Raw genomic sequence first — 27629 nt, 5'->3', positions numbered from 1 at the left:
AACTGAGGGCATTCCAACAACTTAGAGTTAAAGGTATAAAACATAAATCAGAATCTATTTTGTCCCTTTTTGGGTAACATCCCAATTTGTTTACCAAACCCTTTAGAACTAGGGAAGCAACATTCATTGATTAAGATTAGGGTCAATTATTTTTCCTCTAAATTTCAAAGTAAAGTTGCTAAAAGCAGCAAGGAAAATCATGGCTGAATTAGAAGCTTGATGCAATTCCTACACACAAAGGATTAAAATGAAAAATGAAACAAATACAAGCCTTCTGAACTTTGGATATAAATCCAAACCATGCTACTTCAGCCTACTGACAAAATCACCCAATCACAATTTTAAGCAAGCAAACCTCTCTCCCCATCACTACCAGCTACTCACACCAACAACCCTCATCCCCCTTCTTCTCATGGGCACCAAAACAAAGTTAATTTTTTGCCACCTCCTTCCGCCAGCTGATGGCATTTTTTAACAGTATCTTTCCCAACCTTTAGGCCAATCCTTCTAAACCATGATGATTAGGACAGAAGTCCCTTTTTCAGTTGGGATACTGAACTTTAATATTGCTGCTTGCCTTAGCACTAAGTGTTAAACACCAATGTTTGCAGCATCAGACTATTTCCCATTAGTCACAGCACCTGCATTCTCAGAAAGGGCTCAAACCCACCCTGTGTGGCCAGAGCATGTGTTCAGAGTGAGGTGCCTATGGCTTAGTAGAAGTGCACATCTTGAACATCAAAGCAACCTACAATATAGTAACTTATTAAAAATGCATGCCTGTAAAAGCAGCAGTTACAGGTGCCACACCTCTGTGCATCTCAATAGGTGTCATTTGGAAGTGCCCTGAATTGCAGCTCTCTGTATCTCCAAATACAATATACAATATAAGTATGTCCCTTATATACCTTGTCTCTTCAGCAAGCACAACTAAATCATTATTACAATCCCATTTAGCATGCAAATTGCTAAAAACACATTTTATTAAGGGGGAAAGCTGGTCTTGATTATTCTGTGTCAATTGTTAACAGCAGTCTCAAACAGAAGAGTCCTTCTACTGCCTGTACAGAAGTCTCCTACCAGCCAACTCCAGCAAACTCCATGGCAGACTTCCAGGCCAGGACAGTCTTGCACAACACATCCTGGGATCTGTATCAGTTGTTTCAAGGTGCTGGGAGCTTTTCTGAACAAAAGTAAATTGTTTCCATTTCAAGTAGTTTTCTTAAATAGTAAAAAGAGAGACTATGTACTGAAGGTCAGGTTTGCAAATCTAACAAAATGATAAGACAGCTGAACAAAAAATGGCAAGATCACATAACACATATGTTACTTAACTTCGTATATTTTTCTATAATTTTCTTGTTAATTTTTTTTAAACCATATGCAAGTTTAGAAAGCTGTTATGTAGGTTCACCTCATTTTTCTTTACTAAAGTAAATGTGGACACAAGTATATGATAGGACCAAATGGCAAAATGCAGATAGAGAAACTAAAAATAGCTGGATCTGGAACAGGCACTTCACATGCAATTATCTCTGATCTAAACAGCTGCACCAAACATATATTTTTTGTTTGGACACATCTGTAGACATGATGTGTATAATTAATTGTTCGTTCAAAAATGCAATTTCATGATGCATTTGATTATTTAGATATAAAAGTTTTAATTCTCAGAGCTGACTAAAAATAGTGATTTTAATTTATTCCTGCTGCCTACAATTACCCACAACCATGTATTTTTAAATATTTCCAGACTATAAAAATTACTAATTTTTGCCACTTGTGTTTATCTGCATTTAGACTTTGATTTGGATAAATTAAGCTCTCAAGTGTTCCTTGCTTTATGAAACTCTGCATGTTGTACACTTCAACACAAATAAATGACTTCTACCATTAGAGGTTTAAATAATGTAATGTATTTCATGCTCAGCCTGAAGCTGGATTCCAATGAAGTTGCTAATGCACGTAATGATTAAGTGTAACTCAAATACTAACTGTGTTGTTGAAAACATGACAGGCAATAATTTGGTCTATTATATTCTGCCATTTAATTCCCTAGTACAGACATTCTCTGACACGTTATGAAGCAATGATTTACAATTATTCAAGCTGCAAAGGTCAGAAAGTGACATTATAATCATCTACACAGAGATCCCTTCTAATGCACAAAAACTAGGTAATACCACACAAAAATAGTTTTACTAGAGTAGCAACTTTCTATTTAAGATTTACCAAACTGCACAAGTATAAATAATTAATTTACATTACAGTACGTTAAGGCATCCTTGAAAAGATAATGTTTTTCCTGCTCCTACTAATAAATTTACAAATAAGTCTTTTTTCCTTGCTAAAGGCAATCTTAAGAGCAGCTTTTCACTAAAAGTAGCCTGTATTAATAGTAATTAGTTTAAAAAATCTGAAAATCTAGAAGATTTTTCAGAAACAACAAACAGGAGGAGAGCCCTTTTTTATGCAGCTGGTCAAAGCACATCCTTATCTATCAAGAACAAAGATCTATTAGTCACTATGATCAATATAGGCAAATAGTTTTGTTTAGACATTCTCCCAGCAACCAGTGTCATTAAAATACAGAACTTTATACAGATCTCTGAATTACTCTTAGCATTAACAACAGCGGCAGAAGTGAGGTTATTTCCATGCTTGGGACACTATAACTGTCCCTAGATTTTATGTATTTGAGGCTTTAAGAAATAACTGAATTTAGCAAAATATACATCAGAACATCCTACATTACCTCCAGAATTAATGGAGAAAACGAGTTACAAAGCAAATAGAGAACTAAGGAGCAGAAAGTAAATAAAGATTAATACCTCCAGTCACCAAAAGACCAAAACAAAGCAAAAAAACCCAAACAAACAAAACAACAAAAACAAACAACAAAAAAACAAAACACCATATCAAAAAACTTCAAGACATAACTACTCCAGCAAAATACAGGAAAAAAAATCATCTTTTTGACCCCCCCCTCCAAATTCCTTTGTGTCCAAAAAGGTTTACTTTTCTTCTCAAAACACTTGACTACTATACATTAAATACTATATGTGCAATAAATATAATAAAGGCATTGCAAAAAATGGCCTCTCAAATTGTAGGAATGTAGCAAAAAATGTTTACGTGCACATTTTAAATACTGAACATTTTCCTAACAATCCAAACCTACCTTATACTCATCTTCTTCAATCGATTTTTAAGTGGTCATAAAAGAGAGAGGAAAAAAAAAAGAAGGAAGCAGCCACTCTTACTTGAAACATGTAACTACATACCCCAAATTTCTGTTTCTAAAAGCAAAGGCAAGAAAAAGGCAAAGGAATAACAGACATATTTTTAAATCAAACATTGCTTATGAATTCTGTTCAAAATCTCAACTGCAGAACAATGCATTTTTCCTATCCTACCTAAGGGATAAAATCTGAAAAGTGCATGATAAGCCTTTTCACAGCATTTTACCAGGCAAATGAAACAAAAATTTTAAATGCTGGGCAACCAAGATTTGTTCGCCTAACCCAGAGTATCAGCCAATTTCAGAGTCAGACTTTCAAAAATGAGAGAAAGTCACACAGAAAACAGACATTACCCCTGAAATAATGGCATATATTTTACAGCCATGGGTATGGAAAAGAAAACAATTAACACACATCTGCGATAAGGCAATGAGCAGCAGACGGTTTATTCCAAATGTTAAAACATTAGCGGTGTCCAATTTCTGTGTCACATAGTTTCTGCTGTGCAGCTGAAGAAAAACAAACCCTGAACTTCAATTAAAAAAAAATAAAACAACACAGCAAAATTACTGCCTTTTTCAACAACTAGCTGAATTATATATTGTGTACTTTGTAGCATGTAAATATGAGGATCATTTGGAAAACTGAGACACAGCAAAACCTTCCTAAAACAACACCAAAAATACACTTTTTGCTTTTTTGTCTTTTGCCTTTTTTTTTTTTAAGACCAAAATTTTGAAATAATTTGTCTTTAAAAAACATGGTATTTTGAGACCACACCATGATGTTGCACTGACATTTCACCTTTAAAAAGTGCCCAAGCACATTCAAAAGCTTTTGAAACACAATTTATCCTCACAACTAGCAGAGGGCTTATTACTGAGAATCTAAAAGTCAGAGGATAGAATATTAACTACTGTAGAAAAGAAAACATAGTGCAGGACCTTCTGTTTGTGACAAAATTACAGAGTTAATGTTCCTGAAAGATCACTTCACCTTTTAAAGCATGATTTTTAAAAAGGTAAAATTTATAGCAATTAAAGCTAATGAAGAAATGCAGCATGAGCTGCTTATGTTCAGGAACTAATAGGTCCACTGAGCATTTCTAAGATTATTTAGCCATCAATGATAATGAATTGACATTGTCAGTGGTGTTAATGTACCAATGCTCTATAGTGCCACTAATCCGATAGCCAATCCTAGCAATTTTATCCTTTTTTATGTTGCTACTTTATTTTTTTAACCAACAAGCAACCCAGTCCTTTCAATTAAAAGAGCACAAATACAGCACAGGTTCTTAACACTTTTTTCTCCTCCTCCACATATAAGATGGCATATTCATTATATGGACTATGGTTCAAATTGCTCTGGTCATTCCTCCTTCAAATCCCAATCAATTCTTCAGGACTGTTAGCTACAATGCAAAAATGGCTTTTCCAAATAAATCAGTGCTAGTATATGATTGTTAAAACACATCTTTGGTGCACATTAAGTGAAATGTGATGATTATTTAAACAGGGATATAAATCAGATTTTTGTAAGCATGGGGTATTGTGGTGTATGTCTCTTCACTGATTGTTTTGCCATATCTAAATAGCACAGCTCCATGTTGTTTATGCAAATTAACAATACACAAAAATGGAAAATAAGTACCTGCCTGGCTACCAGGTATGACATGTCAGCAACACAGAGTAAGCAATCAGCTTAGGAAAGTGACTACCATTTCAATCCAAAGTTGAAATCATTCATACATGTTTGCTCTCTCTCTTACATAACTATGGTGAATCCCAGCCGAGAGTTGTGCAATTTCTGAGACAGGTTCTGTCAGACATGTCAATCCTGAAGTGATAGAATGAGTTTTTGAAAAAATGAGGCACTATGCCAAATCCTAATAATTTTCATTCTCTTCTTTTTTTTGTAAAAGATATCATATTTGCTGATTTGCTTTTCTTTTTTTTTTTTTTTACTTTTCTCTCACAGTGAAATATTTAAATCATATGATGGTTTTTCAGTTTAAGTTAAAAGGGAATTGAAGAAACAACCAATGTCAGGTTTGTGGACAACTTCTAAAGAAGAGACTTTAGCCTTTGCTAGGCACTTCTGTGGATCTGTAGTTTTTAACTATCTTCCACGTCAAGTTCTTGGCAATTGATAAAGCAGAGACAGCAAATAAGATTTTTAAAACAATATAAAATGCCCTACCACATTCATTTTAACTATGCTTCAAAATAAGGAGTAGCACAAGTACTGATATACAGTGGACTTAAGAATTGGGCTCATAAATTTTTATTTCTTATTTCAAGAAGTCAGCAATTAATTTTCTTAAGTGAGTAAACTCATCCAAAGTATCTCATAATGCGACATGCAAAATTATTAGAAAAACAGAGAGATGAATCAGTGAAAATCACTCGGCTGCGTCTTCAGCTGAAGATTCACTTGTCTTCTAAAATGTGTAACTCACTTTGTCCTGCAGCAGATTGGTACTCTAAGGCTAAAAAACCTCCTTCTGCTGAGTATTATCTCCAACATCACACCACACCATGCATGTATGCACAGCACCATCTAATTGAACCTGTGCTCTTCTACACATTAGCCATAAGACTGCTGTAGCAGGTTACATAGGTTTGCATAAAATGTTTTTATATGATGCATATATTAGTTAATTTCTTCAGCGTAATAACATTAAAATATATTTTTAATCAGAACTAGGGTATTAAAATCCAACTTTGAATGTCCTATGATGTACCATATATGCCATGGCATTTTAAAACCTTTTAAACATTTCTGCTAAATTAATTAGTTTTGCATTAAGGAGTCTCAATGCCTCCTATTAAATGAAACACATTTGAAGGACAATTAAACATTATGAACGATCCTTCTAAGGAAATAACGATTGTTAAAAGAAAAACAAGATTTTTTTGGGTAACAAACAGGAACACAAGAACACATAAAAGACTTCAATTTATTTTAAAAGTCTTATGCCTGCAATATTTTAGATCCGTTTGTTTGAAAAATCTGTCTTCTGTTTTGTTTTCATAAAGAATGAAAACCCTAATGGAGTCCCGAAATCTGTTAATGGTACTAAAATTATAACAGTATAGCAAAAGAAAAAACCCCACACAGTAAAGTCTATATTATATATTTTTTATGTCTTTAAATGGAATTTACAGTTCTCCCTGGCAATGTGAATGAACATCCTATAATTTAGTCAATTTACAGATTACAGGTTCAAATTGACCTTGTAGCCCATAAAATTGCTCATCTTCAGTGCAGGATTAGAAGTGGGAAAAGAATGTCATAACTGTATTTAAGGAATTTACCATAACAATGGAAAGGAGGATATGCATGCATAATTTTAGCCACTCTTGCTCACATCACAGTTTTCAATTCTGAAACAATGCATATTCTGTGCTCTTCTCCTGGTTAACCATGGTGGAGACTGTTTCAATTTACTCACCCACAGACATGACACTTGTATTCCCTCATCCCAAGGTGCCTCTTGACATGGTTTCTGGCATCTCCAAGCTGAGCTGTTGCAAAGTGGCATATCTTGCACTTGAATGGCTTTGATCCTAAGTAAAATTTAGCATAAGATATGAGTTGAATTAGAATAAAATATCACCCATGGTTAAAGAAATAAAAATTCCTGAGGAAAAATAACATTTCTAAAACCTATCCCACATTTAACCTGTTTGAGATTTTTGCCTAATAAAAAAAGTGTCTTGTACATAAATTTATAACTCCCAGGACACAGACAGTATATTCTATACATTACTCATTACAGTTTCCTCAAGTTCAAGATCACAGAAAATACTCTCTTAACTTTAAATCTGGTCTTTTTCTTGTCATTAAAATCCACAAAATACATTAAAATGAGCAGAAAATACAATAGGTAGATGACATTTCAAAACTATGTCAAAAGTTGTTCTGTGTCTTTCCCAATGCTGAAACTCAGGTAATGGTCTTAAAGAGGACTGGTATTGGTTTAAACTTCAAAACATTCATTTTTTTTTTTAGCAAATATTTTTAAAGTAAAATACTATTACAAGTCTTCCAACTTTGAATAGATTTCACATTAGCATTGGTATTTCAGATTTGTTCTGTCACACACAGCAAATGATTCATCACCTAGCTATTGTAATGGCATGCAATGTATGAATATACAGTGGATAAAATATTATGCCTTTATGACTGTTTTATGGTCAAGAATTTATGATTATTCTGCAAACCAGAAGTATTGACATTTTGGCTATTATTTATTTCAAGAAAAAACTTTAATATTAAATGTCTGCAGCAGACCTAAGAACTCTGAAATTATTTCTCCAAGGAAAAAGTATCAACCTATTTCTTGTACCACATCAGTTCAGCAAAAAGTCAAATTATTTGTTCTACTTTAATTAAAGGTGATCATTTCTCAACATGGAAAAACTATCTTTTTTACTGTTGTAGTTAAATTTGGCACATGTCAGTCCCCAGGTTATTATGCAGCAACACCATTCTAGAAGCACTTTCCAATTTTCTGACCACTAAATCCTTAAATCAATAAATCAAAATCAGAGAATTGCAGTTAAAAGTAAGTACAATATGGTCAAAGAGTCTCCATATTATGTTTAGTATATGTTTTGTGAAGTACTTCTTCCAATACAGTTAAGCATAATATGAAATATGTGATCTTTAATAAATATACATAAAGAGCTCTGATAAGAAGAATGTTGCACTATATCATACTTGATCAATGAACCTTTTTACTTTGCCCTTGAAAATAGAATATCCTCCAAGAATCCACTGGTGAAATTGAGGATCTTAGTAAAAAAATTTTAGAGTCTTAAATTTCAATTTAATTCCCAAAAGCTAACGAAAAATGAAGCATTTAATTTTAATCTTCTAACCGAAATAAAAAAGTCAACAGTACTAAGCACAGGCAGACAAGGTTGAATATTTCACAGTTCAATGGCAATGAAGCCAGATCTCTTAATACTTCCATTTCTACTGTTGGAAGTAGATGTAAAATATATTTAGCACCTCAATGGTTATATCTAGTCAGCTTTATATGTTTAAATGTCAAAAGCAGGTTCAGACTGCAGCTCACAGCAATCACATTCTATCCATCACACTGAAAAAAACCCCAGTTTATTTAAATGATCCTGATAAAACTGAATTAATCATTAATTTGGTGACATTTCAAATCAACATTGCAGTCTACAAAGAGACCAAATAAAAAATAAAAACCTTATCTTTGCATTAAAAGACCACTAAAAGTTGATGCCTTAACTTGTGATCTTTAGCTGGACAATTAATAACAACAAGGCCACAGGTGAAGATGATTTTTTTTTTTAAATCTATTGGTGTTTATACTGCTCTTTTTTCTCATAGAATTCAAATACCATGTGGATTCTATCCTATGTTCCCTTAGTTTCTCCCCTACTGATTAAATTGTAAATTCGTTCCTCATTCTGTTACTGCAGGTGTCCCACAGGGCTTCCATACAAGACCTTTGCTGTTTTCCATTTACATGACTCCTTTGTGAAGAACTCGAGTTCAGACCAATCGTGACTACAGTGTGCTGACAATACAGAAATGTATTATTCTGTTGACTGCTCTCATACAAAAATCACTGAGGCCTTGAGGGCTTTTGATTTTTTTTTCTCAGATCCAGAGCTGAATATCTGTTAACATCTCCATTTAAACTCCATGAAAATTCAAGTGCTGGCAGGCTCCAGTCGGTACTTATCACCTGAAACAAAAGCAGCGTATCTCCCTTTTAGGTTGCTGGTGCCAAATTTGTTCCAGTATGTTCTTGGATGGAACAACCCAAAATGTTATACTAAAAATGAAGACTTTAGACTACAATTTAAATTAATGGTAGGGGAAAAAAAATGTATTTGCCATAAAGCTGTCTGAAACAATGTCAAACATTTAACCATTTCTTAGCCATACTTATCACCAACTTCAGTGGTTCTCTTACACTGTTTTAAACTGGAGTCACATTTGGCTTTAAGTTCTTAGAAAAAAAGAGAAAAATGCTTTCACTATCTCATCTTTTCAACCAAATGACTCAAAAAAATAGCCAAAAAAAATCCAAAAAAAGCCCAAAAATCCACCAAACTACTTTACCCACAAGTTATGGCATGGAAAACAAATGTACATTTACTGATGGTAGCAGGAAACAATAAGGCTCTTAACAATTGAGGGAACACCAAACCAACCAACCAACAGCAAACAAAACAAAAACAGAACAACAACAACAAAACAAACAAAAACCAATACCACCACACCAAACTGAAAATAAGACTAAATTTAAGAGTTCAGGTCCGGCAGACATAAACCATTCTACTGTTTCGTAAAAAAATATCTGAACCCATAAACCTTGCTTTACATTAGGACAATAAAGACCCAAAGCCATAAGAAAAAATTCACTGTTGCAGTTTGAGGCCAGCCAAAGGCAACATCACCTGCACCTGCAGGCATTGCTGTGCTCCTAGCTCAGGCCCAACACAAAGTGAGCAGAACCACATGAAATGTCATCATACCATTTCCTCCTAGGTTTAGGACATGGGAAGTAATACAGCATGCTTGCATTGGGCACAACTGCCACTAACTGAGAAATCTGATGAGAAAAGAAACATAGATGATGCAGTTGCAGGTGATTTTTCCTCAGATGTTGATTGTTAATTAAGTTTATGGGACCTCCATCAATCGCAAACTAAAAAGTCTTCCACCTCTACTACTCCTTTTATTTTTCTTTACACTTCCTCATTTTCACTTGTCAACATGTGATGGATTTACTTGTTAGGTCCTCTATAGCAATGCTTTCCTTTCATTTGCAATGTGAAAATCTCCTACATTATTTAATGGTATTTTGAAACATTATTTTTCTATTAACGGAAATTATTAGTTGTATCTTTATGCAACTTTCCCTTCCCTTCCCTCCACCACCTCAAATCATCACTGATTACTCAATTTAAAAAAAGGAAAGGAGTTGGTGATGGTTACACATACATACACATATATATAAACCTATTTATGCACAACTAGATGCTGATGAAAGACTTTTTTAAAAGCATATAATTAGAACAATAAATGGGAAAATGTGTGGCTGTGCTTTTTATGCACCTGTTGTTACCCCGGGATAGGTCAGAAGCTGGAAATGGTGGACTTTGCTTCACCAATGTTACATCCAGTTAGTGCAGTAGGTAATTTCCTTCTGCCACTGCTCCCAATCACCTAAACATATTTGTTTGTTATTAAACTGCATCCACTGTGATACAGATGGCAAGAAAAGGTTCTATAAGAAGAGAACCACATACAGGAAAATACAGATTGAAAGAGAAAGCTATCTTCCCATTACGTATTAATAAAAGTCTCCACATTACTATTTATGTGAATAAGCAAAGCACAGGAAAACCATTTCATTTAAAGTTGCAGTGAGAAAGAAGGCAGCTAAAACTCTGTTCTGTAACCCTTCTATACTTCTGCACCAAAAAATGACTTGCAAAATTAAATGTATTCTTTCACTTTGCTTTGCATATTTAATGCTATCCAAAAGCACAGTAAAAATATACTCCATGATAAGACCTACACAGAAGATGTTAAAAAGTACACTAACTTTTACTAAATGTTACAATCAATGATGTAACTTATGTAAGTAGGGTTGCTTTGTCATATATTGATAGTTACCTCACTTTCACATCCACATTAACTTGATTTTAAATGCAATTAATACATATAGTCAAGGAAGACTAATGGACTACATTCTGCACTTAACCTGGTGGACATTTTCAAATGGCACAAGTGACCAGTGCAAACCTATTTTGCATTGTAAACGACTAAATAAATCTTAATGGATTAAGAATGATCAGCTATCAACACACAAGGGAAATTAAGTGCTGAAATGCCTACATTGATTATTTTAAATTATTAGCCTTACTCTGTTCTTGAATTTGTATGCTTTTAGTGAGCTTTAACACATTTACAAGACTTATTGACTATAATTACAAGAGAATTCAAGTAATGGACACATCAATTATAAGCAACATGTCTTGACCAGACAGTTGCATAAAGAATTCTAAAGAGAGCTCCATTAGCATCCTCCCCCTTAGTTTTATTCAGTTTTATCTGCCGTAAGAGGGCATATTAAGGGCTTATACAGCTGTTCTGACCATGTGAACATGAGCATCCCTCTGAAGACTTAACACTGCATTCCAAGTTGGATATTAGCTGAAGCAATACAGATAACTATGCTATTGACAGGACAGAAGTAATGCTGAAAGTATTAAGTATGTGAGTTATTGGTATACATGAATGCTGCAGTTATAGTAAAATACTTTGAAAGGTTTGAAATACAATGTCTCTGTTCCCCAAGATTAATTTTTAGGATTTGTTGTCCAGTCACGCCCTTGCCTTTTCATAAAAAAACTTACAAAACTATTTTAGGATTATCCAGGAATTACCATTCTTTTATGCTTCTTTTTGTTACCTTTTTGTTCTCTTCCTTGTAACCATGCACTAAGTTTCAAATACTGCATGAATTTAAACTATAGCTTCCATAATAAGCCATTATTTAAAAGTACAGTAAAATAAACCTTACAGTTTTAATGAAAATATGTTCATTGAAATGTGAATTTATTATTCAAATCCACTCATAAATTCAACCATGGAGACACTACTTGTCTAAGCAGAGCTCAGTGATTTAGAAAAGCTGTCTATTTAAAATAAAGAATGTATGGCAGGTTTATAGAAACATCGCAGTGAATTTTTACATAAATTTAGAACTGCAGCTTATGCATTTTTCTACAGAAATGTTTTTAAATTTTCCACTTAAAATTAAACATAAAAATGAATTTAAAGTGTGATCAGCACAGAAACTAAATCAGATGCTACATCCCTGTGCAACACATCATCACTGCATACCACCTTCCAAAAAGGCTGACCAATTCCAACTGCTGTAACTTATTTCTGCAAAAAATGTTGTTTCTTATTGGTATTTATTTAGGAGTGATGTAATATCAAATGTCTATTCTAAGGCATTATGTAATGCTTAAAGTTTCACTTAATTGAAATGAAATAAATAATTTGGATACTAAACAACTGCACAGAAGAGAAAGTTAGAAAGAATAGCTAACTGATCTCTTAAACCACCACTGCTTCATTACATAAGAACCAATGAATGGTTACAATTTAGATTAAAAGGAAGAAAATCTCTCGATATGAAACAAAAAGCAGAAGGGTGACCGTACTTGAAATGTTCTTACATTTTCTGCCCTTTGATCACTGCATTTTCATACCCTTTTAGATAACTTTGAATTTCATCAGGGGCTTATCAGGCGATAAAAATGCCAGTTCCTAAGAAATATAAAAGGGCTTAACAAGCAGAAAAAGACCAATGGTATAATTCGCAACCACAGTGTTTCCATACCTGTGTGGGTACGGATGTGAGCTAGGAAGGCCATGGAATTGCTACTTCTACACATCTTCCCACAGTATTTGCAGACATTGCCTTGGTTCTCTTCCCTCTCCCTGTTTATCTGCTCAGTGTCTTCAATAATGTATTTATTGACTTCCCGCAGCAGCTCTTCATGTTGCTCTTTGATGTGGAGAAACAAGCTCTGCTCCGAATCGAAGGGCTCCGTGCACTTCAAACACTTAAAGGTTGCGCCTCCTTCAGGCAGCTCCTCCACGCTCGCCTGCTCATTTCGCATGTGCCCAGCACTGGCCAAGTGCTGGTGAAGGTTGCTTTCTGTGTAAAATGATTTTCCACAGAGTAAGCAATGAAAATGCTTTTCCTTTGAAGGATGTTTCATGGCTATGTGAACATTTAGTCCGCTCAAACCATCTGCTAGAAAACCACAGTCATCGCAGCGAATACGTGTCGATTCCCCAAGGGAAATTCCTTCTGACTTCTTCTTTTTCCCACCACTTGTTGAAGTGTCTGCTGTCACTGTGAGCTCACTAGCTTTCACTGCCCCTGACATCTGTCCTTCTGCATAATGGTCAGTGGCCTCCCCATCTTGATGACTTCTTAACCTCACTATAGAAGAATCAAACTTGCCAACATTTTGCATTGCCTTTCCTTTATCATCAGCACTGATAACTGTTCCTAAAGCCTCATTACTACTTTCTTGCATGCCCTCAGCTGTTGAGCCATCTGCCTCCCAAACATTGTTATTTATAGTTACTTCAGCTTCACGTTGTGCTTCCATAAGGGCTTCTTCCTCCTCCCCAGTAGGATCCTCTCTGAAACTTCTGTTACCATCTAAACTATGTCTATTTTGTACTGCTTCTCCAGTGTTTCCAGCAAAATTTGATTGCTCTACTGCACTACTTGTTTCTGGAAGACTTAGCATAAGTGGGTTATTTTTCTTCAGTGATTTTTTGGTGAGACTGTTTTTGTCTCTACACTCTGCTTCTGGGTTTTCACTACTTTCTTTCAAGCTCTCCACACCTTTTTCTGAATTGCAGTTTGTGCGGCTTGATCTGTTTTGATTTTCCGCTGTGCAGTCATCCTCTGAGTTGAGCAGCTCCTGACCATGCTTACCTTTCTGTACCTCACAAGTACCTGTTTCTTTTACTGATACTTCCTTGACAAGTTCAACAGCTTTATCTCTCTGAGGAGTTTGCTGGAATCCTTCACAAAAAGGGTTTTCTCCTCCATTTGTAGACTCCTTATCAAGTTCATGTCCTACTGCATTTTGAGAATTGGCATCTTTAGACATTCCTGGAGATGTATTTTCATTTAAGGCAGTACACTCAGCAAGGCTTTTACTCATATGATCAGTTTCTGATGCATCATTGCCACACTTTCTTTCATCTAAATTAAATTTTGATTCTCCTGCACTGTGATGGTGCTCCTCTTGAGGCAAAGCAGCGCCTTCTTTAGTGATATTTGCTGCATTTGCTTCCTCCCCAGAAGAAGAACAAACATAAGATTCTCTTCTAATTTTGTGTTTCTCTGTTGCTGCATGCCTTATCATCTCTCTGCGAGTAACAGCATAGTAGTCACAAGCCATGCAGTAGTATTCAAATTGTTTTGTATGTTTTCGCTTCACGTGCAGCTCTAAAGAAGCAGCAGAATGAGCAATGAAGCTGCAGTGTGCACACTTGTTGTCGTTTGCACCCATGGCTCTCCTCTGGAAGCTTGGGTCACAGTCTTGAGCAACCCTCGCTGGTTCCAGCAACACATGTTGGTTTATATTCAGTGGATTCCTACCAGGCTGCATATCTGGTAGCCTACTCGCATTTGCAGATTTTAACTCGGCATCTCCTCGCTCAACTGCCTGATTGTCTAAGACAGAATTTTCCAAATCTGATGACTGGCTGCCATCCTCCACATGTTCAGGCAAGGCAGTCATGGGGCTGTTAATCTTCTTGCTCATGGATTCAAAATTACCTCCTTCAGGGCTAACGATGATCTCCGAGTTCTGTTTTCCACATCCTTCTATTTCAATACGGCTTTTGTGTTTTTTGGTTGCACAGTGACGTTCCATATCTCCTTTGGTGACAGTGTAGTAATTGCAAACCTTACACAAATAGCTGTACTGATGACTGTGCTTTCGCCTGATGTGAACAGTCAAATTCGTAACACTGGAGGCCAAAAGGCCACAATGGGTACATGTCCTAGAAACAGTACCTTTAGGCTTCCCTCCTCTGGATGCATCAGCTAAAACCAATTCATTTTCACCAATCCTTTGCTCAAGTAGAACAAATTCCTTATTTCTTGATATGTTTTCCACAGAGGAGGATGAAACATCTATAATTTCTTTATCCAACTCTGTACTTCCACTCCCAGCAACGGAAGTATCCACCACTGATTTTATGCCACCAACACCAACACAAACCTTTACGATACATTCTTCAAAACGTAGTCCAATGTTGTTTTTCCTGGCATTTTCAAGATGCTTGCTTCTTTTGATATGTTTCTCCATTCCTTCCTTACTCAGTGAGTAGAGATTACATGCTTTGCAGAGGAAGTGATACTCCTGTGCATGTCGGAGTTTTATGTGCCTTGTAAGAACTGTGGAAGATCTTGTCTTATAAAAACACTTTTTACATTGAAATTGGGTTTTATTCAGAACAGAATGCTTTAGTTCATTTCTATGATTTATGAAGGAAGAGTCTGGAGTTTTTGCTTGCATTGACACTTCCATTTCCTTTGCAAGTCTTTGGCTATTGTTCGATACTGAGTCACTGTAAGGTACCACTTGCAACGTCTGATCACTGCTACTCAACGGAGTAACTTGCTGAAATAATGAACCATCGTGTTTCTCATTTTTTTGATGATTTATCAGCTCTTCTTCAAATTGAAAAAAAAGAACGCAAGCTGGACAACTATGGGACATTTTGTGCATTTTACTCATATGGCTTTGAAGGCTGTCCACATTCAAGCTGGTAAATGAACAGAGTTGACAATTAAAGCTACAACCACCCATCTGGTGCTTACTCTCCTGACAGTGTTGCTTCATGTCTTCCCTGACTCCAGAGGAATAGCTACACATCTGACAATGAAACTGGATCCTTTTTGTATGAAGCTTTGTAATATGAGTTTCCAAACCTTCTCGATCGTGAAAAACATGACCACAATCCTTGCAAGTATGAAGAGCACCATCATCAGCAGTAAGTTTAACTTCAGAATCTTTAGCACCTGCTGTGCTAGAAGAAAGGATATTTGGCTTATATTCAGTAAGATCTTGTATTTCTGAAGCAGTATTGCAATTACTTTTAGCATCTGTTTCCAGTTCTGTGTGAGACACAGGGCTTGATTCACCATGTTTAAGCTGTGTGCTGGAGATAGGCTTTTCATGTACTCTCCGAGTCTCAGATTTGGGTCTCTTACTATTCCCCAACAATCTGTACCTTCTTCTAACCTGCCTTTTTAATCTAGAAGACCTACTTTGTCCAAATGAAGACCTTAACAAGAAAACATTTCTTTTGTGTTTCAGTTTATCAAATCTCTTTGTCCTGTATAAACTGTTAAGTAGCTTTTTGGTAGTTGGAAGCAATTCTGTTTTCTGCAAAATATTTTCTGATGGTCCCGGTATTCCTAGTTTTTCAGTTTGAACTTTATCATTTCCTTCTGTACCAGAAGAAAGTGACGTTTCTTCTGTCATAGTATCTGTTTTTTCAGTGGGAGTACTTGAAGATGGTATCACTTCAACAAGTTCACTGCCATCATTTTGTTTAGATAAGCTTACTTTTGAGCCTTTCAGTGCACTGCAAATACTTAATTCTTTTGCATCAGCAGTTCTTGCCCTTAATTTATTGGTCCCAGGTTTTGCCCTGACATTCCTCTCTTTGGTTGCAGTAGATTGTTGTTTTTTAAAGGATTTTTTTGTCAATATCTGTACAAATCCTCCCCGTGCAGCAAGATTTTGGCGTCGAAGGTGAGTCTTGCCAAGGAAATGAGAATTTAGGAGACTCTCTTCAGCACTCTGAAAACCACAAAGATCACAAGAAAATATCCTGGATTTCTCACAATCACGCTTAACATGCATATGCGACGTTGAACTACACTCACCTATGCAACTACAGTGAGGGTGTGTTTGCTCTTTGGATGGTTTAGAGAGGCTTTCTTGTTTATGTTTTTCCTTATCAGAGCGGGAAAGTAAACACTGATCACTCATTTTGCCTTTAGGGTCTTTGTCTATGTTTCCAGCTGTACAGACAACACCGATTTCTTCTGAAGAATATAATTTTTCAGAAACAGCAGCTGACACATCTTGTGAATGTTTATTTTCCTTGTGAATTTTCAATATGGCATCATCATCAGCACATCTGAAATCGTATCGTAGGCACAGGATATCTGAATTAAATGCGTCACTATCAGGACAACTGGTGACTCCTTCCTTTTTTACAGCTCCAGCTATCATATCACATGATTCTCCAGCTAAAACTTTTTGCAATTTCCGTCCAGTATCTTTCATGTCTTCTGAAGAACTCAGCTTTCTTTTCCTGGAGACATTTTCAGGTTTCTCCGCTTCAACAACATCCAGGTTTGGTGATTCTGAAAGTGCTGTTTTGTTTGTGCCATTCTCTTTTTCTTTCTTTTCAAGGTCCCTGAACACTTCATCTGATGTAAGCCTTGTTTTCTGCTCAGATGAAGAGTCACATCCAGCATTTTCTCCTGATGTATTTCTTGGGGATTCTTCTGTCAACTCAACATGTAAATTCTCATCAACATCATCTCTCTTCTTATTTTCCTCCCCATCCATTCTTAACAGTGATATTACCAATTGAAGATCATTTGGTTTAGCACCTACAAAACAGAAGAGTTACTGTTAGTCTTTTATGCAAACTTAAGGGTTAAAATAATCAAATTTTAAAAACCCCATGCAATATAGAAAATTACAATCATGGCAGGAAGAAAGACACAATGAAAGATATGAGGAGACAGTTTCACCATGGTATCTATACCATCTTCTAGTTACAGAGCTCTCACTGTAATAACCACCATGTGAGCAAACACTTAGATCCCATAGTTTTTATGTAATCAAGTAATTTTCTACATGCTTTAGACTTGGGCAGACAAACATGACCTTTGTTTCTGGAAGTATATTTGGGACACAAAATACTAACAGCTTTCATGGAATATTTTACTTTTCCTGAACTAGAAAGTCAAGCTTCCCAAATTTAAAAGTACCCAGGAGAAATAATCATGACTGCAACAAGCAAAACAAAGCCAGCATAAATGTTAAATATTTTAAGTATGCAGCTTGCTTTCCTTCCTCTGCTTAGATTACCTGCTAAAGAGGGAAAACACAAATAGAACCATGTTCTAAAAGAATATGCTGCAAGTATAGCTTCCCATAATTCCTAAAATATCCTCTAAAACATCATTTCCCAATTGGGGAGGAGGGAGGAGAAAAAAGAAGTCATGAAATAACAATGCAGAGAAGGGCAGCACCTTTGTGACCCAGCACAAACTTTAACCATTCAAATCCAGTTACCAGAAGCTTTTGTTCAACCGCCCAGTGTGACTCTCCTGCTCCCAAGAAGATGCTGCCACTAGAAAACATGCTACCAACACAGTTTATAAGAGGGATGGGGATGGGAAATCAAATCCTGACATTTATTACCTTTTCATTTTGATATGAAGCAACTGAGAATTGAAAATGCATTTCATTTTAACAGATGATTAAATACTAAATGTTTATCTATGTGCTTTACACTATGATTTAAACACCAATTTGCTGCAGATCCAAGTATTCAGTTTTTTGTTCAGTTACCCATTGAATGAGGCCATGACCACAATTGTAAGTACTTCCTGACAAGATTAAGTAATTGCAATGTTGATCCAGATAACGTAGGGTACAAAAAGATATTCAAGTACATGGTAAAAAAATAATTATGCTTAAATTTGAGGACAAAGTAGGAAAGTATTAAACTGAGAAAATAAATTCAAATCAGTTGGACTTATTACCCATGGAAGTAAAAAAGTGTTTTTCTCCTTAAGAATAATTTGTGGAAGGCCCCTAAGTAATTGAATGCACATTAGTCTCATACACTGAACAGTTTTTCAACTGTAGGTCTCTCATTGAGCTGAATCACTGACCAGACCTATACCAAGCTAGTTATACCTAAATAACAAGAGAATAATCACTTCTAGATCACAACAGCCCTTTGGGGGAATCACAATATTGTCCCCTAAATACGGCTTTCTCATTTTTATGCACTACTATTTTTGTTTCTTCATAAAACCACGATGGAAACTTATCACCATTAGTCAGAAGGAAAACAGTCAGGGCTATATTCTCATCTGGTATAAATCAGCACACTGTTAGTATGTTCAAAAACACTACAGCAATTAATTGCAGGAGCAGATGAAGCCTTTGAAGTGCAAGCTTACCCAGAAAAGGTAATAAGCACTGTTTGGGATACAGAAGAAAAAGATCAGATGAAAATGATGTGATTTAACTGCAGTACAGCTTTATTTATATAATGCAAAATATCAAGTTACTTCAGTGACAAGTGTCACAAGTCCATCCTTAAACAAGCAACCATGGGTCCTTTGCCTTGCTGCAGCTCCACAGCAGGTTCCCAGCCCACCACCAATAATTTACTTGGGGAAGAGCAGCAGTTTTTCCTTTGCTGTACAAAGCTATTTGCAATCTCGAACCAATTCCCCATCTTCTTTATAGGATACTTCCCTCTCAAACCATAAGATTTACCAGAAAACTTGTCCAGCAGCAAACTAATACTGGCATTGAACATTTCCACTATCAAAAGTTGTATTGGGATAATTAGAAGTTTCTCCATTGACAAAAACGTTGACTTTTCTGGCACTCCCCCAGAAATTCAGCTCACCTCCACTGGCCACTCGCTCACCTAAAAGAGATGTTTGATTATCTGCACACAGTCTCTGCAGCTTTCTCCTCAGTTCTCAGCATTTGTTCAGTAACTCTCCAACAGAAGTTCATCCTGCTCTGTGCTCAGATCACAATCCCAGTTCTGGTGTCCAACCTTCTCTCCCACTCAACTGCACCAGTTACGGATTTTTCTAGTGCTTAGGAAAAAAATGTATTTCCTCGATTTTATCTTTGTAAGCTGTTTGTAGTACGAACTACAAACTAGCTGCTAGAAAAGTGAAAAATACAAAACATAAACCTCATAGGTGCTACCAATAACCTCAGTATGAAATTAAAATAATCACATGTGTAATACAAATATGCTAAGATGCCTTACTCCCCAGACTTCTTGCCTAGTTCCTTATCTCTGCAGTAATTTCATGACGAACTTCTAGCAAGCAAACTGGGACTGCATTCCATTCTATTTACAGGCAGTTCTCCTAATGAAGTCACCAGCCTCACATCTACCCCCACAGCCAGTAAGCATTATCATGGCACTTTCTCTCCAGCTGCACAGCAGGGTACCTGTGGCAAGGTAATGATACACCTTTACCAACTTCATCACTACCACACATCAAAGTTTCCATGAAAATAGTCTACCCCTACACACCCTTCCCAAAGTTACATTTGCCTCCATCCCACTTCCATATAATATGTTATATATAAATATCACTACATGGGAGTCTGCATCTTCATGAAACCAAAATCCAGAAAGTATTCTCTATGAAAGAAAACAACTATGAGGTAGTTACTGCTGTTTCTCTAAAACTGCCCCTATATTAATTCATCTAATGATTTAAATAGCCTCCAATTTCTTTTAGCACTCTCTCAAAGCTGCCTGTAGGACAAGAGTGCATCTTCTGATAGGCACTCAATTGCTACTATCACTACTTTTTGCTGGTACCATGATCAGCAATTTGTTGAGCTCTGCTCAGTTCTCCACATCTCACACAAGATCTGGAGCACTGGACCAAGTCTCTGCTCCTTCCTGCTACAGCCTTTGCTCAGATCACACTGCCATGCCTCTAACACAATTTCGATAGCACATAGCTCAGCCTCCATGATGGCAGACTAGTGCCTCGCACCCAAATGCAGCTGTGGGCTCCTTCCTGCATGGATATATTGAAGGAATGGCTATCACTGCTCAGGCATTCAGCACACCATTAGCTGCCTCTAGACAAAAAGTGCCTGTAGTGCTTCCTCTGCTGTAAGCTTCTCTCCCAAAAGCTCTCCCAGATTTGTCACTGGGTACTAGGACAATGGTGAAGCACAAGCTGTTCATAAATCTGAGAGGTCCTAATCCTCTGTCTACCTAAACCAATTCACCTCTGCTCTCAACAAAGCCACTACACTAATTAAGGACCATTTTGCAGTTGGTATTGTAATATAGAAGAATCAGTGTATTGGAGAAGGCATCAACAGCACTCAAAGTCTGGACAGTCCCAGTGACCGCAGAAGGTCAAACGGGTTTCTTTTTGCAAAATTAATTTTGGATCAAGCCTTAATCTGGCACAGGAATCATCATCGGAAGTAAATTAGCATCTGGAATTTTATTAATCTAAGAATACACTCTAGATGTAACAAGTAACCCTCTGAAGCCACAGCACCTTAAGCATATGCTTAAATCTAACTCCTACTTGTTAGTATGACTGAGTAAGCCTTTTGATAGCAATGCAATGCTGCCAAACTCATGCAGCAGTATGAATGGGGAAGATCAGCTCTTGAACCACCTTTATTCATGGACCAACAAGACTAAAATCAATGCAAGATGTAAACTTTCTTGTGTTTCCTGCTACCTTCATCTTTTAAAGCATCATCTGGAAACATTTTTACAAGTAACAAGTGCTTAAAGCACAACAATACGTAACCACTTAAAGTATTGCATAAATAAACCAAAACTTATTTATATAGGCTCCAGGACTGCACCAGTGGTAATGCCAGGTACAGCACAGCAGAAAATTGCAGCACAGGATCAATCCCCAGCTAAGCAGACAGCAGTCAAATCCTTGTATTTCCATAGTTTAAAAGCTGGTTCTGTCAAACAGTGCTCTCTTAACATCATATTTGATGTTCAAAATGAAGCTGTTCTAACTCAAAAGTGGGTTGACTTTTTGTAACATAAATCTTTTGTTAATGTTCATATAAATCAAGTATAGCTGAACAGATCCTTAAAGGATATGACCAAAAATTAATTTGCCACATTAGCTTCAGGTTAACAAATTCTTCTGCTTGGAGACAGTCATACATTACCTAATGCATTTTAAGGTTCTTTGCAGCACAGTGCTGTTCCTGAGTTTTGGAAAGAAACCTATTGTGGCCTCAAAATTTTTGCTCAGAAAAAGCTGAGCTCAGTAGTTCTATTGTAAATAGGAGCTCAAACACAGTACTTTTCTTCAATAATTCTCTAAGTATCTGAAAGAAGTGAAACATATTTTTAAGATCTTCAAAAGCAGCATGTTTGTTACATATGTTACATCGGCACAGCCCAACTATCCAAATCTTTACAGAATGTATAAGACACACATTTTTAAATTGCAAGGGCATAATACATAGTATTTTGGCTGAATCACATAAACCAATATAGCTGAAGATTCTCCCCTTCCATCTATTGGGATTTCCAAATCATGAGAATCGTGAAGTTTTTGTTTTAATATTTAAATTAATTTAAAAGACATCCCACAATCACAATTCAGTATCATCTCAGTATCTGTAAAGTAGAAAACTCATACATAAAAAAGAGAAAAATAGCACTTCTTGAGCAGCCACCACCATTTTTTACCTGATAACAACTCACTTTCGTATTCTTTGTACAAAGCTTTTTTGTATATTGACATAGTGTCTGCTACAGTTCTATATACAAGCATAAGTCATTTGTGGACAGAAGATGTTTTCTTTGATGAAAATAGAGAACATCAGATTTGAGTGTTCTAATTTTTTACCACTGGTCCAAAAAACAGTATATAATGTCTTACTATGCCAAAAGGTGAACACAGTGCAGTTAAGCTTCGCAGTGTAAGATCTGCACTGCTCTAATCCTCAGATAAAATTTAAAAAGTAGTAATCTTAAAATATTTTCAAAAGGACAACTAATTTAGCGAACAATAATGAACAATAAACCTGTAGTAAACTTCAAAATTCCTTAACTTGATGGTCAATACAATTTTATATACTTCTCTTTTTGGTCATATACCAAGAGAAGGTGCAGGGATGTGTACAGAAGAACACACAAAAAAAGTTTATTTACAAGTACTAACTTTACTCTTTTTTAATGCTAATCCTGGCATTAAAATTTCCAGAGCACTTCTCAGTCACAGTACTATTGTCTCCAAGTATTCAGTGCCCAATCTGCAGCGCTTGTAAAGGATATGACATATGGAAAACAGTTTCATTTTTTTTCCAGTAAAAATTCCCCTTTTTAGACAATTAATACTTTCAATGAAATCATGGATGCAATGAAGCAAAATCACTTTAATGAGCTCCTTAAATAGCCTGCACAAAACTGCATGTTAACAACTCATCTCAACATACGACCTTTGTGTCAAACAAGCATCTTCTCAGGGGCACAACATCCTTCTTAAATCAAATCATATGTCTGTCTTATGGCCTTACAAAGTTACCTCCCTTCCTTCAGAAAGACTAATCCAAGCTAACAGTCTCCTCAATAATGGAATACGGTTGTCGATTCCAATGAAAAAAAGATCACCTTTCTTTTGAGGAAAATTTGATGATATCCATTACAAACATTTGTTTTCCCTTGCAGCTCAACAATGCTGGACTTCGAGCTTTGCATCATGAGCCCGTTCTTCACACAAAGCCACCAGTTTCTGAGGACATCAAAATCTCCACAGGAGACTTCCAAATAAGCTGCAGACTTCCAAGACTAAAGATTTTGAAGTTTCCACACAGATCTATCCAAAATTGTTCAAGTGACAAAATGAAAAGCCCCTTGATAGTCATCCTCTGTATACCACTGAAAATGGGGAGTTAGTTGCACCACTAATTTCATTTTGTCACAGCCTCCAGAAAAAATTGTAACAGCATCACAGGGAAATGCACCTGCAATACTACCCACATCCCACTTGCTTCTGCTTCCAAACGCCTCAGAGTGCAAGACAGAGAATCAGATGAAATGCACTAGTATCTCCTAAAAATTGTTATATAACCTCCAAATTTTCAATTTTGGAAAATTTAAGAAGGTCTGAATATTTTGTATTTTAAAATCAAAGAATTCTGTTTGCAGAGCAACTCATACATGTAACAATAGCAATAAAAAGATTCCATAGAAACTTCTGAGGATCCAAGAAAGACTGTATTCATATAGCACTGTGATATTTATGGATGAAAAGCACCTTTTAAGTATTCACAAAACACTTCATTTTAGAGAGTTTATCAGATCCAGGAAAGAAATTTCCAGGAAGAAAATACCATTTTCCACATACACTGGTAAGTTCTGTGGTTTGTGGGAATTCTTTAAATTACATGCTTTCGTGCAAGATACAATTCTCATCAAGTACACTAAATAAAAGTAGAGAGAAGCAAAAAATAAAATGCAATTTTAATCCCTTTGTACTGTTGGCTGTAGTACCCTCTTAAGTACAGTGGACCACACTGGAATTCATCAGAGCACACAGGTACTATCACTGACACCTGACAAAAATGTTGGAAGTCTTAAATTTTTCCTGAACTTTGGCAGCCAAAGATAAAAGCAAGTTGTAATGGCTTCTACTTGTAAAATTGCTCTTGTAAATTTTACCCTAGAAACCTGGTCCTAAAAAGCCCTATTTTCTCCTTTAGAAACATGAGGAGTATTCATTTCCTAGCAGGCTACTCTGGTGTTTAATATTTGTGAAGGCTTACTACATTTCCATCAACCTTTGCTCAAAATTAAATCCAAAAGACAAAAAAGGATGGCTTTGTAGGCCTCTTGCTTAAAACTACGATTTCATACAGAAAGCAACAAGAGGCCTCTACCATCACAGCCTGGGATACATTTGTTGTCTACTGCTACTGTATTTATCACCAGTTATATTATCAAGAGAAGAATGCATGCAGTAATCGGTGTATTTATGGCCATGCTCCTCACTCTTGTGCACCTTGTTTCCCTTATCTGCTGCCTCTTCAAGAAGCTCAGCTGAAAAGAGCTGCACGAATTTTTGGCTAAACAAGTAACATAAAGACTTTGGATCTTGTGCATGATAGGTTAACAAAGTTTCAGAAAATACAAAGTGTACATATGCTTCTGAAGAAAAGGGGACGTTAATAAAAATAAAAGCATTCTGATGACCCCTGGTGGCCACTACATACAAGGAAGTAATAGCATTCCATCTGAGAAAAGCAGATCAAACAGTTAAGTGTTACATGTTCTATTGGGAGGCATATCTAAAGAAATGACAGCTGATATTATTCAATTAGAATATTTATTAGAATGCACATATTTACATGTCTATCCATATCAAATTACTCTATTACAGTACACACACAGATATACTCAAAAATTTAACGATTAGAAACAAATCCTCTTCTTCTCTACAATGAAATTGAAGTGAGCACACTGGAAGTATGTCAGCTCAATCCTACAATCAGTTTTGATTTTCCAGCTTGGTTACTCACATAAAACAGAGGGTGTTGGGGAGAAGCATGGTGGAAGCAGGGGGCTGCCTCACACCAGGGTGCACTCAGAAGAGCTCTGTGTAATAGATGATGTCCCAAATGCCTCCAGCACAGGCAGTTCTCCAGCACACTTTAGCAAAGCAAACAAACCAGCCTCTCCTTCTTTATATTTACATATTTATATATTTATATTTAACTTCTATCAGAAAGAAATTAATATCCATCATTAGGAATCAGTGTAAAAAAGTGATAGCTGTACACAAGCCTCAGCTATAGAGAGAGTAAACCCTTAACATGCAGAGGAAAAGCTGCATAGCAAATCACACCTTTTCTCCTTAATGATTACCTGTAAAACATGCAAGCAGTGACAACAGTGCTGCCATGTCCTCTGCAACACAGAGAGGGATTTTTCCCCCAATAACTTAGACAATCATAACTGTGATTTAAACCATGCATAGCTGTGCAAAGCCTGGCTTCCTCCAGAAGTAACTGTTACCTGTGTTCAGCTGAACAAACCCATGCTTCAGCTACAGTCACTGCAGAACCTTTAATGCTATGTAATTCTGTACTCAGAACACTTCAGGGGTTCCAAATGACCTTTACTCTAATTTCCATCTGTGACACATCTGTCTGTGTCAAGAGACGGAAACCAATAGAGGACAGCAATGGGAGGTGTACCAGTGTGGCCATGGCAATGTGAGTCCAAGCACTGGCAATATGGGATGATATAAAAATTATTCATGACTTCTGTGGTGCCTGTGCTAGCAATCAAGGGATACTACTATGGCATACCATGGAGCCTTTTCCCTTCCCCATCCTCCAGCCCTTCACTAGAAGAACTAAGCCATATAGCTGCAAAAGCCTCCTGCACTTCAGCTGAGGACCAAAACGAGGATGAAGGCCAAGCAGGCTCCCACTTCTCCCCAGCAAAACACAGTCTTGGTCAGCAGGTGGAGATTGACGGTGAATGAGGGAGAAGGCATGGCTATCCCAGAGAGAGAGGCTAGAGGACACAAGAGCAGCTTCCACTTGCTATTGCAGCCCATATGATGAAACCACATCTTCCCAGAATGGGTCCTAGGCAGACAGAACTGAAGGAGGGAAGGAATTGAAGAAGCCTCTTGTTGATAGCACCATCATTTATAAAACAAAACCCCCATTTACTAGTCCAAAGCATTCACACTTACTGATAGTTTGGCAACAAATACCAGGAAGGTTTCAAAGCTGCTGCTTGTTAACAGTATCCATTTGCCTCCATGTCTATTTGTTTCAATACAAGTTTGGTGCTTGCCTAAATCAGTCCCTGAAACTCAGCTCTCTTCCAGAACCAGCAATATGCCTAAGCATGTGCACAGTGATTTGTGTGAGGCACACATGTTCAACTGCGCTCCCAAACAAGGAATCACCTGAAAACATTTTCATCTCTCCTGCAGGAGTGGTGCATGGGGTATAGCAACAGGGAACAGTTGCACTGGGGACCACTTCCCTAATACCTACAAAAATTATGAAGCTTCCCTCTGCTCTAAGAGCTGCACTTTGCTAACTGGGTATTTGAAGTGTACAAAACCCTTTCGCTATTTCAAAGCACACTGTTTAACAGCTACACAAGACTGCATCACATTTCCTTCTTTTGTTGGTTTATCAAACTCCAAACTCCAGTCGGCACCACAATATCAAATAGCTTCCTGGGAAAGAAATATCAGCAATGGAGCCCAAGGTGTGCAGTCTCTCCCTCTCACCAGAGCCCAGCAGCCACACAGAGCCACTGCTAACCCCACTACCATCTGGTGTGATCAGGGTGGTACCACAGCCCTCCTCTTCCAAAGACCAGGAAGATGTACCTGGTCAACCTGGTGGCCTCGGGCACGGCCTTCTGCTCCCCAAGGCACTCCTGAGCAGGGAGTGCAGATGCTGCTGGATCCTGCCCAGACACAGTTCCTGGGCATCACAGGAGGTCACGGAAGGACCCTGCAGTGCTTGGCTGGGCAAGGGGACCTTGAGAGTTGGGGCAGAACTGCAACTTGGTTGCAGAGACTCTGTCTCCTCTCAATACATCATCACTCTTTCTCTCAGGGATGTTTTAGGAGAGTGTTATTACTAAAAATGCTACTAATTCCCTGAAAAACACCAAGTTGAAATCAATCCCACAAACTTTCCCAAGATCAATAGGTTTTAATGAACACAGAAAACATACACAGTAGCAACCATGGGCAAGTACCAAGAGACCAAGCTAGAGTAATAAATTGCACCTGCTCCAACACTTTCCTGGCAGGAAAAAATTGACATAACACTAAGCAGGCTGTTGCTCAGCTCAAACACCCACAGGATCTGAGGAACCACAAGATGGGTGACCCACGTGGCGACGTACCACAGCAAAGCACTGCCAGGACACAATGCCATATCTGCCCCCCACAGAGGGGCAGGATTTTGGCAGATCTCA

General features: G+C 37.0%; 1 protein-coding gene across 1 annotated transcript in view; it reads right to left on the bottom strand.

Moving 5' to 3' along the window:
- Window positions 1-27629, bottom strand: part of ZNF407 (zinc finger protein 407) — a 333967-nt gene that overhangs the window by 290918 nt on the left and 15420 nt on the right. Inside the window, exons 2-3 of the mRNA XM_084201615.1 lie at window positions 12658-17490; window positions 6700-6814 (exon numbers count right to left, since the gene is read on the bottom strand). Of these exons, the coding sequence (XP_084057741.1) occupies window positions 6700-6814; window positions 12658-17446 (4904 nt within the window). The 5' untranslated portion in view covers window positions 17447-17490. The remainder of the gene's footprint in view (window positions 1-6699; window positions 6815-12657; window positions 17491-27629) is intronic.

Source organism: Fringilla coelebs (genome assembly GCF_963513975.1).
Source record: "Fringilla coelebs genome assembly, chromosome: 1".
In the NCBI taxonomy this organism is placed as follows: Eukaryota; Metazoa; Chordata; class Aves; order Passeriformes; family Fringillidae; genus Fringilla; species Fringilla coelebs.
Note: the sequence above shows the minus strand (reverse complement) of the source record. Positions and strands in the feature narration are given on the sequence as shown.